This window comes from Haplochromis burtoni, unplaced genomic scaffold, assembly GCF_018398535.1.
Source record: "Haplochromis burtoni strain Fernald_Lab_line unplaced genomic scaffold, NCSU_Asbu1 Contig_120, whole genome shotgun sequence".
NCBI lineage: Eukaryota > Metazoa > Chordata > Actinopteri > Cichliformes > Cichlidae > Haplochromis > Haplochromis burtoni.
This window is the reverse complement of record NW_024582481.1, coordinates 1,248,959-1,264,378: the sequence shown is the minus strand read 5'-3', so window position 1 is coordinate 1,264,378 and position 15,420 is coordinate 1,248,959. Positions and strand designations below refer to the sequence as shown.

The 15,420-nt window shown below is 40.2% G+C and overlaps 1 protein-coding gene across 2 annotated transcripts in view; it reads right to left on the bottom strand.

Moving 5' to 3' along the window:
• Positions 1–15,420, bottom strand: part of osbpl3b (oxysterol binding protein-like 3b) — a 38,562-nt gene that overhangs the window by 2,106 nt on the left and 21,036 nt on the right. The window contains exons 3-22 of one of the 2 annotated variants that reach the window (XM_005934769.2): positions 14,595–14,711; positions 13,879–13,932; positions 13,453–13,566; positions 13,011–13,175; positions 12,674–12,797; positions 10,894–10,997; positions 10,565–10,657; positions 10,313–10,472; positions 9,650–9,780; positions 8,882–8,983; positions 7,679–7,816; positions 6,953–7,046; positions 6,576–6,820; positions 4,553–4,690; positions 4,346–4,409; positions 4,168–4,246; positions 3,725–3,869; positions 1,337–1,481; positions 1,107–1,233; positions 115–237 (exon numbers count right to left, since the gene is read on the bottom strand). In XM_005934769.2, the coding sequence (XP_005934831.1) occupies positions 115–237; positions 1,107–1,233; positions 1,337–1,481; positions 3,725–3,869; positions 4,168–4,246; positions 4,346–4,409; positions 4,553–4,690; positions 6,576–6,820; positions 6,953–7,046; positions 7,679–7,816; positions 8,882–8,983; positions 9,650–9,780; positions 10,313–10,472; positions 10,565–10,657; positions 10,894–10,997; positions 12,674–12,797; positions 13,011–13,175; positions 13,453–13,566; positions 13,879–13,932; positions 14,595–14,711 (2,462 nt within the window). The remainder of the gene's footprint in view (positions 1–114; positions 238–1,106; positions 1,234–1,336; positions 1,482–3,724; positions 3,870–4,167; positions 4,247–4,345; positions 4,410–4,552; positions 4,691–6,575; positions 6,821–6,952; positions 7,047–7,678; positions 7,817–8,881; positions 8,984–9,649; positions 9,781–10,312; positions 10,473–10,564; positions 10,658–10,893; positions 10,998–12,673; positions 12,798–13,010; positions 13,176–13,452; positions 13,567–13,878; positions 13,933–14,594; positions 14,712–15,420) is intronic. The other variant, XM_005934770.2, reaches the window with a different exon arrangement.

The following is a 15,420-nucleotide window of genomic DNA, read 5'->3' as shown; positions in this document are numbered from 1 at the left end:
ACTGTCAACGACAGATTTACAAGTTGTGTTTCACCATTAGGAGCGGAGATGTGGTCACTTTTCCATAAGTGACTTTCTAGGTGAGAAAGTTTTAAGCTTAGATACTCAGGGTACCTGAAAAATTTAGGCTGATGTGTTGCATTGTTCTCTTCCAGGACTCTCCGTCTGTCTCTCTGGAGCTGTTCAATCCTCTGCTTATGCTCCTCTGCAGCCTCTAACTTCCCCTCCTCCAGCAGTCTGCCGTTGAGACCCAGACGCATTCATTATGCAGATGTTTAAAACATTAATCTTCCACATCCAAGCATAATCTTCACTCGCGTCTTCTCATTTCGAGTGAATTTTAGGGGTTTTCCTGTTTTTGAATGGCCCTGTCACAGGGTTATTTCCAACGTGGGCATAAACAGTCTGTATGCGTAAAGGCGGTGAGCCTGTTCCACTTTAATTTATAGAAATCTATACATTTTCCTATTATTTATGACAAAATATTGAACAAAAAAAGTAAATAAGCCTACAGTTAAGAGAACTGGTATAATATAAATATAAATTGGCTGCTGATTTTACTTTACCTCTGGATCGTTGTAAGACGGTGGAGCTTGGGCTAAAAAGGAGAATACATAACCACTTATTTGCAGAGCTGGAAGCAGTGCAGCTTCATACTTTGATGGCAAAGTACTGAGAGCTTCGTTGTTTCTCCAGCACCTCGGGGCAGCAGCATTTAGTTTGCAGACTTAAAAAACTTAAAAGATGAGCTAAAATTAGTTTGATTGTGATAGCCTGAAAGGGCGTGCAGTTGTGTACTATTCTTAACGCGAGTGCCTATTTTTGTACTTTTTTGATCACAAGGTGCATTTTTCAGGACGTGACTGAGATCAATGATGGTGTGGTGCTTAGATACTCACTGGCAATGCTTTGGTTTTTAATTCAGCTATGCCTGACAGTCCTCTGGCAGGAAAATTAGATGTTATATCTAAATTAGTTTTTAACCTTTTCCCCCTGTATGTTTCTCACTGACATTTATTAAAATTAAGCTGACGATCACCAGGCTGCGTAAGTGCATGGAAATATACTAATGGGTTTTTAAATGTTTTTCACTTTTTTCCTCTTACCTTTGGTCCACTCGTAGTCTCGTGTCTGTAGGTGGTAGCAGCAGTTTCAGGGATGGGTCCAACTCGTTCAGCTCAATTGCAAACTTCGTGAAGCCATAGTACTGCTCATGGTCTACTGGCATTGCATCTATATTGTACACAAGTGACATCAACAGCATGAGAAGCTATAACAGGGAGATGCATTATTGAAGAGGTTTTTTTTTCTACTTAATTTTGAGAGACTTTCATACTTGCTCTCCAGATGCATGTAGCTGAAGGTGGGTCTCCACAGAAAACCGCTTCGTGCCACTTTCCAAAGAGTCGGTGGATAACCTTTCCTTTATTATTTGTGATAGTCCCCTCTATCTCATTTACACTCGAATTCCAGTATTTGGCCTGTTAGAAAAAAAGCAGCGTGTTATAGTGGGTGAGTATGAAAGAATGCACATAGCCCACGACAGTGTCTCTTACAGTCAGCAGATGTTGCTCTTGCGTCAACCATTTGATCCCCAGTGTGTTTGTGTTGCTGGGCCGGTGTGTTTAACCCTCTCGAGGCAGGCGTTGCTGATTTGCAACAGTTAAAAACTAACAACCTGATTACCCCACATACATGTTTTTTTACTCAGAAGTACCACTGCAGGACTTAGTTGTGCATTAGCAAAAAAAATCTTAATTTGAGCCTGAGAGGGTTAATGAGAGATGAGGATGCATAATGTGTTCTGGCATGTCTTGACTTATACTGCACAGCTTCGCGAGGTCTTTCGAGTGACGCAAACTAAAGCAATGAACCTTCTCCTCTTGGCAAATGACTCCATAGTTAAAAAAATGAGAAAAAAAGATCATTTGTTTGTTGGGTTTTGTTGGCATGCAGGTGAAAAACACCATCTGTATAGATGCAAGAACAACAGTTTGGATAAACACACTTTGTAGATTCCTCCATCAGGTAACGCAGAGGTTATATAAATGACTGTGGCTATGGTAGATAAGTAATGGATAACCTGGACCCCATCTGCACCACTTACTGGGCAGGCAGTGGACCACTTTCTCTAATATCTGTTTCACCTCTGCTGTCGCGAGGACAAATGCAGAACATTTTGTACACCTCATACCTGCATTTATCTAATAGATTTTTATAAATTAAGATCCTTATCTTTTATTATATGTAGATTTTGATTGAGTTGATCAATTTTTTATTAAGCGCCCTCCTTCTTTAGTGTACCTTAGTTACGTTTCTTTCCTTTCCATGCTTGTGATATATTTACTCTATTGAGCTTTTTCAGTTATTGAGTTATTTTTGCCGTCACATAGTTATTTCTAAACATTTCAGATAAGTAAAGCAAATCTGATCTTATCCATGTCAAGCATTTCCACATTTCCAAGATGTCAGTTTGATCAGTCAAATGTGGGATACATAGAGACCCCAGCTAAAAGCCCCGAAAGCTCTGACAGTTCAACATGGACAGGCAGCTGGTTTTAATGTTGTTGCTGATCAGTCTACAAGCCCCTGAGATTCATAGAGGGACATGTTAATGTGGTAGCCATCATTATGGCTGATTGCTTTTACAGAAAAGCACTCTGGTATGAATATGAAACAAGACTGTTGCCTCACAGTAGTGCACCTTTCATAAACTGATTTGTGACTACAGTATATTCATCCAACATGCTTCCAAAACCAAATTGTTTGGAGAAAAAAACAAAGAAATCCTATTTTCTATTTCAGAAATAATTTACTTTTCGTGGTCCTGCAAAGTAATCTTCAGTGCAGTTCTCTACTTCACTCTAATTGTTACAGATTACTTTGGGGTTTTCAGAAAAGTATGCCATTAATGAATAATGCATCTGGTGATGCGACAATGCAATCACACCAAATACAATTTAATCTGCCTTTGTGTTTTAGATGTCGTTTATAAATGTAGCTATGTGGTAAGTTTATTCATGTAATCTTTTTTTAGCTGCTCCGTTTAGGGAGCCACAGTGGCTCATCTTCCTCCATCTCCCTCCATCTCCCTCGATCCCTAGCCTCCTCGTCTGACAAACCAACCCTTCACTACATCCATAAATCTTCTCTGTGGTCTTCCTTTTTTCCTCCTGCCTGGGAGTTCCATATTTAACATCCTTCGACCAATACATTCACCATCTCTCCTCTGCGCTTGTCCAAACCATCTCACTTATCTCCAATTGATTCAACTTGAGTTGTTCCTCTGATACATTTCTAATCTTGTCCTTTCTGGTCACTCCTAATGAAAATATTAGCATGTTCAGTTTATTCATGTCATATTTATGTAAATGTTACTTAAATATTAATTCATGTGTTCACAGTTTTTCTGTTTAGTACAACAGGCATATTTTATGTTTATTGTGTAACAACCTAAAGATTTCTATGGTGTATGGTACAAGTAGTGCATAAATACAAATGGATGATTTAAATTAAGCATCTTTAAAAAGTTTTTATTTGATTTAAAGTCTGACAGTAGATGAAAGAGGTTTGAAATGAGACTGTGATAAATGATATAATAATAAAAGAGTCACTAAAACTTGCAAATAAGGTCTTGTTCCTGAAGATTTTGCATTATAAATGTTGTCAGAGTTTGTTATAGAGGCCATCAGGCTGGATGATGCCTTGCATATGTTTACCTTACCTTAATAAAAGTGATCTTGCACTGACAAATATCACTGCTGGAGTTTCTGATGGTGATCTCCCCATAGTGCTCAATCCAGCGCTGCCCACTGAGAATGTTGTGGATGCAAGAGGTCACTTTGTTCCACTCGTAATGGTCTCCAAATCTGTCGTTTTCAAAAAAAAAATATATATATATGGACACTGTTACATATTAGAGTTATAATATAAATAATTTATCTGTATCTGTATGTGGTTCTGACACAAAAATAAAATATGAAAACATTTTTTCCACCACAGACGAAGAATGGGGAATTGTTATTGATCTGAATGGAAAAAGAACAGGAGAGGAAAAATACTGTGAATCGTGCTACACCCCCGCTGCGTGATTTTCTCTAAACGTCTGCACAATGCCCAGGCAGGGGTCTGTGCAGCGCCAATGTAAATGAGGCAGAAGAGACTCACCCTGGCAGAGTTACATGAGTGGTCCCCACAGGAACAATCTCCATTGACTTTCCCCAAAACTTGTTTTTACACCTCACGTCTGCAAAAAAATTGAACAAATGAACATTAATTCCAGACAATAGGTGCTATTCTAGTATTTAAGATCACTGAGAATGGATCAAAATCAATAATCCAGTACCTTGCCAAAACACAAAGTTTTTAGACTCTGCATGGCAAGCTGAGATTGGTGGGTGATGGCTGACCTGATGTAAAGGGGATTAAAATGCTTTGTTAATCACACAAAGAGCTCTGAGTTGACTTTTTTGAACAGTGCTATACAATAAAACATAAAAATGTAAATATTCATATGAATCCAGTCAGATAACAAATCAAGAATCATTCATACCTGCTCTGCAACAAATCGTAAGCCTTTATCTGGTCGGTCACATTCATATGTTTCTCCAAGAACAGGGTTGAAAGGCTTTCCCCCAGTTCTGTAGTAGCTGGATGCATAACCGGACACAACAAATGTAGCGATGTATATCTACAAAAAAGGATAAAAGCATAAACCTGAGCAGCAAGTACCACTTTAATTTTTATTACAGGATGAGTGACTGAGTGAACACTGAACTGAGCTCTATCATCCATTTCATTTAATCTTATATGTGTGTTCTTCTTTTTAGCCTAATGAGCAGAGTAAGTGTCTGAATAGTCCTCCAGTAGTTTCAGTTAACCGACAGAGCACTGATAGCTTCTCTACCTCATAATGAGAGGCCACAGCCTGGAGCTTTCGGCCCGTTTGCAATTTCACTATGTGATCCTCTGTAGGTCTAAACATTGTTTGTCAAGGTCTTATTTGAACTTTTATATTGGTATTTATTGAGCTTGTTTATGGATTTTATTTATGGCCTTTTTTTTTTAATTCAGCACAATTTTTTTCATTCATTTATTTGTCTTCATGTGTTGTTTTATAACTCGTTAGTCCAAACAAATTGCCCCTCATAGGATTAATAAACTGTCAGTATTTGTACTGCACCAAGTCTAACATCAGCTGCTTTTCCTTTTTACACTTATGCTGGCCAGCCACTTTGTTTGGCACACCCAGTCAACTGCTCGTTAACACAAATATCTAACCAGTCAATCACATGGCAGCAACTCAGTGACTGAATAAGATGACCTAATGAAGTTCAAAGTGATCATCAGAATGAGGAATAAAGGGGATTTAGGTGAGTTTCGAAGGTTGTTGATGACAGATCTGAGTACTTTACAAAGTGCTGATTGGGATTTGCCTACAAACACATTTCCTGGGGTTTGCAAAGAACTGATAATGCCAGAGGTCAGAGGAGAATATATAGACTGCTTCATGCTGATAGGAAGGCAACAGTAACTGAAATAACCACTTCTTACAACCAAGGTATGCAGACACGCATCTATGAGTGCACAACACATCATTAAACCTTGAAGCAGATGGGCTACAGGAGAAGAAGACCGCACCATGTGTCATACCTGTCAGCTAAGAACAGGAAACGGAGGCTCAGCAAAATCGAACAATAGACGATCGGAAAGATGTTGCCTGGTTCGACGTAAATCACATGGGTCCAGAATGAAATGGTGTACTGGATATATTCTTAGCGCACTTTGGGTTCCATAAGACTAACTGAGCATTGCTTCAGCCTTCCTGAGTGTTGTTGCTGGCTATATTCATAATTTATAACTACAGTTTACTCATCCTCTCATGGCTCATTCCAGTAGATTAATGTGCCATGTCCCAAAGGTCAGATCATGTCAAACCAGCTTCTTGAACATGAAAGTGAGTTCACTTAACTCAAATGACCTCCCCAGTCATCAGAGCTCAATGCAATAGAACACCTTTGGGATGTGGTGGATAAGGACATTCACAAATCTTCAGCATGTGTAATGGCATCATATCAATATTGACCCTCATCTCTGAAGAATGTTTCCAGCATCTTGTCGAGTCAATGCCATGAAGAATTAAGGCAGTTCTAAATGCAAAAGGGGGTCGAACCTGGTACTAGCAGGGTATACCTAATAAAGTGACTGCTGAACGTATTTACTGTATGTTGTGCATATGTCTTATTTGTCTTATTCCACAGGGTATATCTCAAAAAACAACAAAGTTAGTCAGTGCAAAGCTCATCATGGCGTCTTTCTGCTAAAAATCTTAAAGGTAGATCAGACTCTCTCACGTAAAGGCAGTGCACCGCAGTCCCTGAAAGCCAATCAGCAACAATTGTGCGTTAGCGCTAGTTTACTTGGCTATATACGGCATCTCTTACTTGTCACGCTAGTTTTACCAACAGCAGCTCTTCTTCTCAGAGGAATCATCAAAGCAAACAAGTAAGCTGAACAAAAAAGGCCCTTTGAGTGTGCTCTTTGAGCACACTCAAAGAGCGAAACTGCATTCTCACCATACGTTCAAAAGGGTCCTGTGTGTTGGCGGCCCTGTCTAGCAGCTCGCTGTACTCCAGCTCCTCACACAGTCTCTGCAGGGTGTTGAGGGGTTCATTAAGTTGCACAGGCATTGCAACCTTGGAAAGGTCTTTGCCTATGTTGTTCCTAAGGATGTTCCACAAGCTGATGGAGGTGTTGCTTGGGCTGGGTGTGGGCAGACAGGATCTACGACGATAAAGAACAGTGCCTTCTTCCACAGAGCCTGAAAAGAGTCGGTATAAGAGCTGAGGTTAGGGACACCTTGATAATACATACCGACAACCCAGTGTACCAAAATATCATTTGTATATAAATGCATAAAAGTGTCCCAAGGCTAGTACTGTAATGACTTTACCCGAGTTTGGTCTTTCACTTTCGGTCTCATTACTGAAGTTGTCCATGGAAATGTTGTCACTAATGTCACTGATATATGAGTCATCCTCTGATACCTAAAAAAAACAAAACATTCAAGTTGTTTTAATAACACTGACAAAAAGCGAATGAACGAGTCTCTTTTAACATCTTGTCACATCTGCAGAAGATCTAAAGTGGTGGAGATGAAGGTTCTCTTAGGACATGGTGGCAGAGCTGCACCTCGGCTCGCTGTATTTTTAGATGAAAGTAATTAACTTTCATTTTCACATTGCTTCCGCTCCAGGTGCTACCTCATCAAGCATGCCACATGAGCACTGAAGGAAGAGGAGGCTGAACTAACATAGGGCAGATTTGTTTTATGACACATATCATAAAAAAATGGATTTAAGACAGGACGTTAAGTTAAATGGCATTTCCCCCTTTTTTGTAATAAAATACCATGAATTGTCCAGTGTGCTTACAAAATTTAGGCCAGTTATCAGACACAGAGACAAAAGTGAAGAAATCCTGGGTGACAGGCAATAAATAAAGTAAGAGCCACTGGTGGAGGTTTTGTTCTGGTTGTGCTTGTGTAAACAAGACAAATTACTCCAAACATCAACAGCAATGATAATTCTATTATGTAGCTCTAAACATCAGTTTGCTACAAGCAAAAAGACCCAACATCACAACTACTGACAATGAAGAGTTTAGTCTCCACACTTACCTCATTTTCAGAAGAGCTAGCAGATAACAGAACCTCCTGTGCGTCAAAGAACTCGGACAAAGACTCCGCGATTGAAGCTCTGCTCTCATTGGATACTTGGTGTACGAGGGGATGGGCTTCATCTACTGATTCCTGTTTCTAAGAGAAACAATGTCCACAGCTACAATAAGAACACAGGAAGGGGCCCCGCCATCATTCCCGGGGTGGCAATCACAGTGTCATTGAGAATGCAACACAATCACAACATGCAGAGTATGACAATCATAACACCCACAAATTTAATCTGCAATATATTGAAAGACAGTCATTTATAAAACATACGTAAATATATTGGCTGACATCACACCCGTCATACACTTTTTTAATTTCTTCACTGATTTAACAAATGTAGGTTTATAAACATTAACAAACAGCTGAGTGACATTATGCAGTCGTGTGCATAGCGTCTCAACATGGGTGTGTCTGCATTCAATCATACTGTTATCAGTCAAATAAGCCAAATGATGAACTGCTGAAAACATGAATTCTTCAGAATCAAAATTTCATAAGACAATTTATTCCTACCTAGAGACTGCCTGACAATATACTACTGTATTAAATAAAGCAAGAATAATTACAGTGAGAAGTGAGGCTGCATGCCTGCCCTGCACACATCTCAGAAAATAACTGACAAGCATGCAGTTGATTGCCAATATGAGATAGCTTTCCACACATGGACTTGAGCGTCCCAATCTACCCTTTGTTATTGGTGAAGCTGATTAATTAACATGGAGATGTTCTCAGAGGAGGCGTATTAGTTTTGCTCTGCGTGTTTCCAGGGACACAATTAAGCAGATCGGCTCGCTTTGTGTGATCAGCAAATCCGATTAAACGAGCAAAGAGTTTCCTTTAGAAGACGATTATATGGAGCTAGAAGCCTTCTTCTGAACCGTGTCATGGTGAGACATTTGGTTACGCAACGACGAGGCTGAGAGGAAGAGGCAGTGTTCCCCAAAAGAAAGTTCTGTTAATTTTTCTCATATTGACTGAGCTGGATGAGGGGGTGAGAGGAGAGTGACATTTGTTGATTCTAGATGAGAGGAAAAGGACAGCTCATTCATTCTGTGGCACATTCAAGCTTGCGGGGGATAAAAATAAAGACAGATATATAAGAATAATCGTCATGAAGGTGGGGGAATCGAGTCACTGCATTCCTGCACCCACCTGCACAGGGGCAGTGAGCGTTATTAGTGTGGGCTCTATGATCTGGGACTCAGCATGAATCTTGCACAGGCGTTCTCTCAGCTCTGAGTTCTGGGCTAAAGCCTGGAAAAAATAACCAGTTTAAACACTGTTTACTGCAAACACCCGAGCCTTGAAATGCTTGAAATCCTCAGCATAAATCAAAACCCGGCTGATTTGGAGTTGTGTAATCTCAAGAAAATCAGTAAACGTCACATTTACTCATTTACGTACTGGAGAGGGATGCTTTCACCTGTTATTATGTCAAGTGGAACAGAGTAAGCAAACCAGAGAAACCAATAAGAAAAGCTAAAAGCTAAAATCCAGCAGACTATAGCAGAGACCACACAAATCTGAATGTGTAAAGAAATACTTGTGCCGCATTAGAATTTGCGCGGTCTCGACGCCAACACATTTCTTCGCTGACTACATGACAATGAACATGTACAACCAAAGACAGAAAACAGAAAAACAAGCCTCTGGTGGGAGGCAGCAGCCACAGGAAACATGACTGTTGAATGCGGTCTCATTTAGGGGGGCTGACATCATACCGGCAGCTAGTAATCCCTCTAAAATACTCGTAAATGTGTCACGCTTGACAAATGGTGTGGGAGGACACGACATACGAGAGAAGTGTAAAAGCAAAAAAAAAATTAAAAAAGGAAGAAAAAAGGAGAATAGCTAATACCTATTTCTGTTGAAAACATCCGCTTGCAAAAAATGTGCAAGGGGGTGTGCTATTTCACATACCGCAGCCAGCGTGTTCTTCAAATTTACAACTTGTGGAGAGGTGGGGGGGCAGGTTTCGTGATCCAGGCATTGTTTTAATCTCTCTCTCTCTGATGTCAGTGTGCTCAGGGCCGCCTTCATGGTTGTATGCACTGGCAGCAACAAGAGACACAAAAAGAGGGAATCAAAAAGATCATTATTTGGAAAACCCTGCCATTATAAATGATTAAGCCCATCACACATCTTTAGCTCCATAATTTTAAATGTGTGCATAAATTCGTTAGTTTAAATAGCAGCAGAACTGACAGCAGTTCTCCGGAGTAAGTTTGAAACTGTAAAGCCATTATGTAAAAAACAAATGAATCTCATTACTCCATGTCAAGCACCAAGAATCTGCATAGAACATTCCAAAGAGGACAGAAGGAAAATTATATTCATCCTCTATGCGTCAACCACTTCCTTACAAAGAGATTTAACAGGTTTTGTGGCACAAAAAACAAACTTCTGACCTAATATCAGCTAGAAGACATCCACATAACTAACAGCAACTAACACTTCAACTTGTTAGAAGTAGCAGCACCACACCAGTCTTAGCTTTCGTGCAGATTTATCGGAAGCAGATTGAGGAATTTTAAAAATGTGTGCTTTAAAGAGTTTTATCTGAAACTAGAGTTTTTCACTCACAGTTGGTGGCAACACGACAGAAGTCTTCTTGCAGCTTGGCCACATCAAAAGGGGAGTCCAGGGATTCAGGATCGGCTTTATCATTGCTCAGTGCAGCAGTGGATAGGTTGGGGTTTGAGGCATGGAGGCGGATAGAGCCAGAGGAGATGCAGCTCGGTACCTAGAGCAGAGCAGGAAGAAAAACTGGAGATACTCACAAGGAAATATAAAAACAAATTAAGCATGATCACACTTCTCTGTCATGTTGTCTACCTGCAGAGTTGTTTTGACATCTTTGTTGTAGTTTTTAGTGCGCCACTTCTTTGGAAGTCTCTTTTCTTTTTTGGGGCTGTCAAAAGTAGACGCCTAAGAAAGCAGATGTGAAATTATTGACAGTCAGGCCAGTGAGGATTTTTTTGTCTTTAAAGGAAGGCTTTTTATGGAAAGTGGTTTCACAACTACCAGAGCAAGATGCAAGCTGAAATATCTTCTATATTTAATAAGAGGTGAGTTAAGGTCAACAGAAAATAACTTAATAATGTTTTGTATCATCAGAAAAGTTACCCTGCATGTAAAGTAACCAGAAATACTGCAGTGCTGACCTGCAGTGCTTGGATGGATGGAGCAGAATAAGTCCGGTGAATTACTTCCATACTCTGAAGCAGGTGGTTAAGCTCTAGGAGATAGGCCTCACATACTGATAAGTCTGTCCGGATGAGAACAAACACTAATAGTTATAAAAGGAGGTATGAAGTGAAAAAGAAAAGACAGTTAAAAGGCTAAAGTGAGAAAAAGGGCAGTGCCTGCAAATGGGCACGTGTTAGTTGGGCCTATTGAGTGAACTCAAAAACCAGTCTCTGTAGAAACAGCAGAGAGGGCTGACATATCCTAATCTGTCATCAACAAGTTTGGTGATTTCAGTTTGACAAAGTTAGAGGGTGCCACATGTGCTTACTGAACCATATGCACTATGTTATATATGCTTTATTCAAATAGACTCCTCAGTTTGGCGATTCACCTCCCAAGATATCTATTTCTGCTTTTTGCATCTTTTTCAAGCATGAACAGCAGCCTGTAGAGCAAGCCTAAAAACTTCTCATATTACCAGAATCAGAAAAACACCTTCAAACTGCATCTGCCTCAGAAAGAGAAGGTTAGTCAAAGTGGCTGAGGTAAAGGCCTGGCAGAGCATCTCAAGGGAGGAAACTGCTTGCATGCTTTGCAGTCAAGTATTAAAAATAAATATTACATTTAAAATTATGTTAACGTGTCCTATTATTTTATGGGATTATGTTTAAATAAATAAATAAATAATAATAAATAAATTGTGACAGTATTTGAACATACACATTATGAAATGACAGACAACTAAATAGACACCAGTCCAACTGAAACCATGCTGTGTTTGTAAATGTGCGCGTGAGTTGTCGTGTCCATTTTCCAAAGTTTCTGGATTACAAAGTGCTGACAGCACATCGTCAGAATCTTAATGAATGAAAACTGAGACAAACAGTGCATTAGTAATCACCAGCTTGTTTCTTTATGATCACCACTCTGCCAGCCTCATCTAACTTGCAAATGAGACAGCAGGCGTACACAATTATAGAAGCATTTCCCAAATAACATAAATATATTAGAACTGGTTAGATCGCTTCCTCCATGACCAGGACCCTGACAAGAAGTAGAAAATGGGTATAAATGAAAAAGCTGGGCCCTCTAACAATCTAATGTCTTTGACTGGTATCGGTAGCATCGTTGTAAGCAGGAAACTTTGCATGAACTCTCTTACTTATCTGCATCATATTCACAGATCAGCCACAACAATAAAACCAAGTGAAGTGAATAACATCGATCATTGTAGCACAATATAGCGCTCTGCTGGGAAACCTTGGGTTGTGGCGTTTGTGCAGATATTAGTTTAACATGTACCACCCACATAAAATTTGATGCACACCAAACACACCGACCACGGCAGCAGCAGCAGCAGCATGATACACTCTACCACAAGGAAGAGTGCATTTCCACAGATTAAGGACTGCAAAAAAAGAGCCAAAGGCACAATACGAGGAAGGTACGATTAAATTTTAAATGGCTTTATCTGAGTTGATTATTTTCCTCAGCAAAACCATAATCACATTGGAGATCATCATCCAGGTGGAAAATTGAAGATTTTTAAACAACTAGTACAAGAATGCATCTTATGACTTTAATAACAGTGCAAATGATCCCACACAGAGATAAAAACCCCAAATTAAAGAATGTGTCTTAGCGCTACGAGCTCTCCCCATTTTAGCCAGGCAAGTTCTTTATTGTGGAAATTTTCCTCAGAAATTCAGAAAGTGTAAAAAAATCAAATCGTGAGAGGCTGCTCTTGTCTCTCACCTTTGAAGCATTTGTCCATTTCGTCAGATGACTGGAGCCAGGCAGCCACCTTTGCTTGGCTGTTGGAGTTTAAAGGGAAAGCTGCGGCATGATGCACTGTGGACTGCCTTCGTATGGACAGGCACTGCAGTAACAAAGAGACCCAAAGGTCAGTTCAAAAACACTTTGGCTGTGTCATTAATTTTTTTCAGCAAAGGGAATTCACTTCATTAAATACAGCACATGGAATAATGATGCTCGTGATGAAAAACACACGAGAATCCTCTTTGTTTTTCATTTTCATTTTAAACAGACCCGACCATTTTCAGCAACAGCATGCTGTGTGGCGCAGTTATACCTTTCTAATAGGGGGTCCCTCGGCGATGCCAGGAGAGTTCGGGGAGGCATAATGGGGATAGAACAAGGACTTCTCGTTAGGGTACATGGCAATCTCATTTTGCCGATAAAGACGATGGTGACGCAGCTTGGATACCCATTCATCAAACAGCTCCTGAGACTTAATCTGTAGAGCAGATACCGCAATCAGAAAATCAGCACAAGGGCAAGTAAGATGGAAGAGGTGTGTCAGTGGAAAAACACACACACAGGTATGGAGTGAGCAGTTATTCCCTCTGGCACACATATATATCACATGAGGTAATTCTGAAGTCCTTTTAATGATGGCATCTGTACCAGGAATTAAAAAGCAAAAACTCGGGAAAAAATGTTTAACCCCTTTAAGCCTTAAGCCTATTTAAGCCTGTAGGGATTCCCTTGTCTTTATTAGTCTTGTGGTTTACCTTCAGGTGATAGATGTTTTCCTCGGCATCAAGATCGATGCACTTGGCCTTCTTCTTAATGGCCATGACAGAGAGACCCACATCAATGCAACCATGCAGCTTCCCTTTCTCAATCTGTTGGATGAGACAGCTCTCACTGTTATGAATGCAACAGATGAAACTCAGTGCAAACAATGCATAAAATAATAATCCCTTTTTAGGCTGTGACGCGGCCCATGCGTAATTATGTGTGATCTGTAGGTAAAATACACAGTCTGATTGCTATCAACAATGAGGAGATTGAGAGAGAATTAGGGCCTATTGTATCTCTGGGCGCAGGCGGTCAGGAGCCTGACAAGAACATTGAAAAAGACATCAAGTGTCCTTTTTAATCTTCTGTAAATGATGAGCTCACACAGCATTCAGCCAGCAGCCTTTTGTACTCACATCAGCACTGCACTTGCCATACTTAAGGATACCCTTGTCCAGGAAAAAGTATCTCTGGAGGGAGAGAGAAGGACAATCAGCCAATGAGATACAACTGGACATGATATGCAACATCCCTGACAGCAAATCTAAAGTCAGTGTTATGAGGCTGAGGTCATGGTAGTCAGTCTCCTAAAATGTATGTTGCTGCAGTGGGATGTATGCAATTCCAGGCTATTGTCTTACATCTGTCTTCCTTTATTACACTTCCTCTCACTCACTTGCAATATGTCTCATCCACTCAATTTGTAAATGCAATTCTTGGTGCTTTTACTGTACATCAACAGAATCAGACTGTTGAAAGCACAGAGACCTAAAAAGCTCCGACTGCAAGTCAATACTAAATGTATACAACCCTAGTAACCAACAGGCCATCAGCTAATGCATCTGAGAGGACCACCAAGATATCTAGGCATTATCCCAGGAAAAGCTTTCAGACAGAGTGTAAACAGGCACTGACCCTGGTCACATGTGACTCCTCTGTGAGTCAAATTATCTACTACATAAGCTCATTCAATTAGTTTAAAACACAAATGACTCGTGTCAGCAGATTTGCAGAGGCAAGTGCCTAAAAAGTGCCGTGTGAAACGAGGACAATGAAATGACGTTAAGCTGTCACTACTCTGAAAGATGAGTCACATGGGTCACACGAAGACCACACAGGTGCTCCATGCTACCTTGTGCCAGCCCTTCATTGGCCACTTTCTTCTTTTCATCATGTAGCCCTCCTGTTTCTGAGGCTCCTGGACACTGCTGAAGCTTCCTCGCAGGCCTTCCACGATTTCCCAGCTGTCCTGTTGGAATACAATGGTTTATGAGAACTCTGAGAGGACAGACATCTGCACGCCATGCAAATGAAAGTTTCAGAGGAGGATTTATAAATGGAACTGAGCGAATCAACCACTCAGCAAGTGCCATAATCACACTCAAAACATATTATAATCTGTGGCTGCTGGGGTGATTTAAATTTGATGCCTCACTTTCATCAGTGTCAGTCAATCAGCAGGAGGCTCTATAAGTGGAAGATTAGCATTTTTTTTTTTATAGATGTAGCCCTATGTAATAAGGTGTTCAGGGTGAAGTTATACAGACTTCTTTCCCCTCATGGGCGGGCATAGCAGATGGTTGCCCCTCCCTTAGCCTCGTTCTGCTGGAGGTTTCTACCTGTTAAAAGGAAGTTTTTCATTCCTACTGTCAACAAAGTGCTTACTCATAGGGAGTCATGTGATTGCTGGGGTTTTTCTCAGTTTTCTTTGTATTATCAAAAATAAAAAGCTTGTTATATAAAGCTTGTTGAGGCAACTGTTGCTGTGATTTGGCGCTGTATAAATAAAAGTGAATTGAATTGAATTTACAAAATTAGCTTACCTGTTTAATCTCACTCTTCACTATAATAATAATTTCCTGAATGAGATTAGAACGGTCAAGCCCAAATCCCCTGCAATACAGAGATTAAGATGATATTTCATCACGGACTAATCCAGATAGCTTTGTTATGTGTTT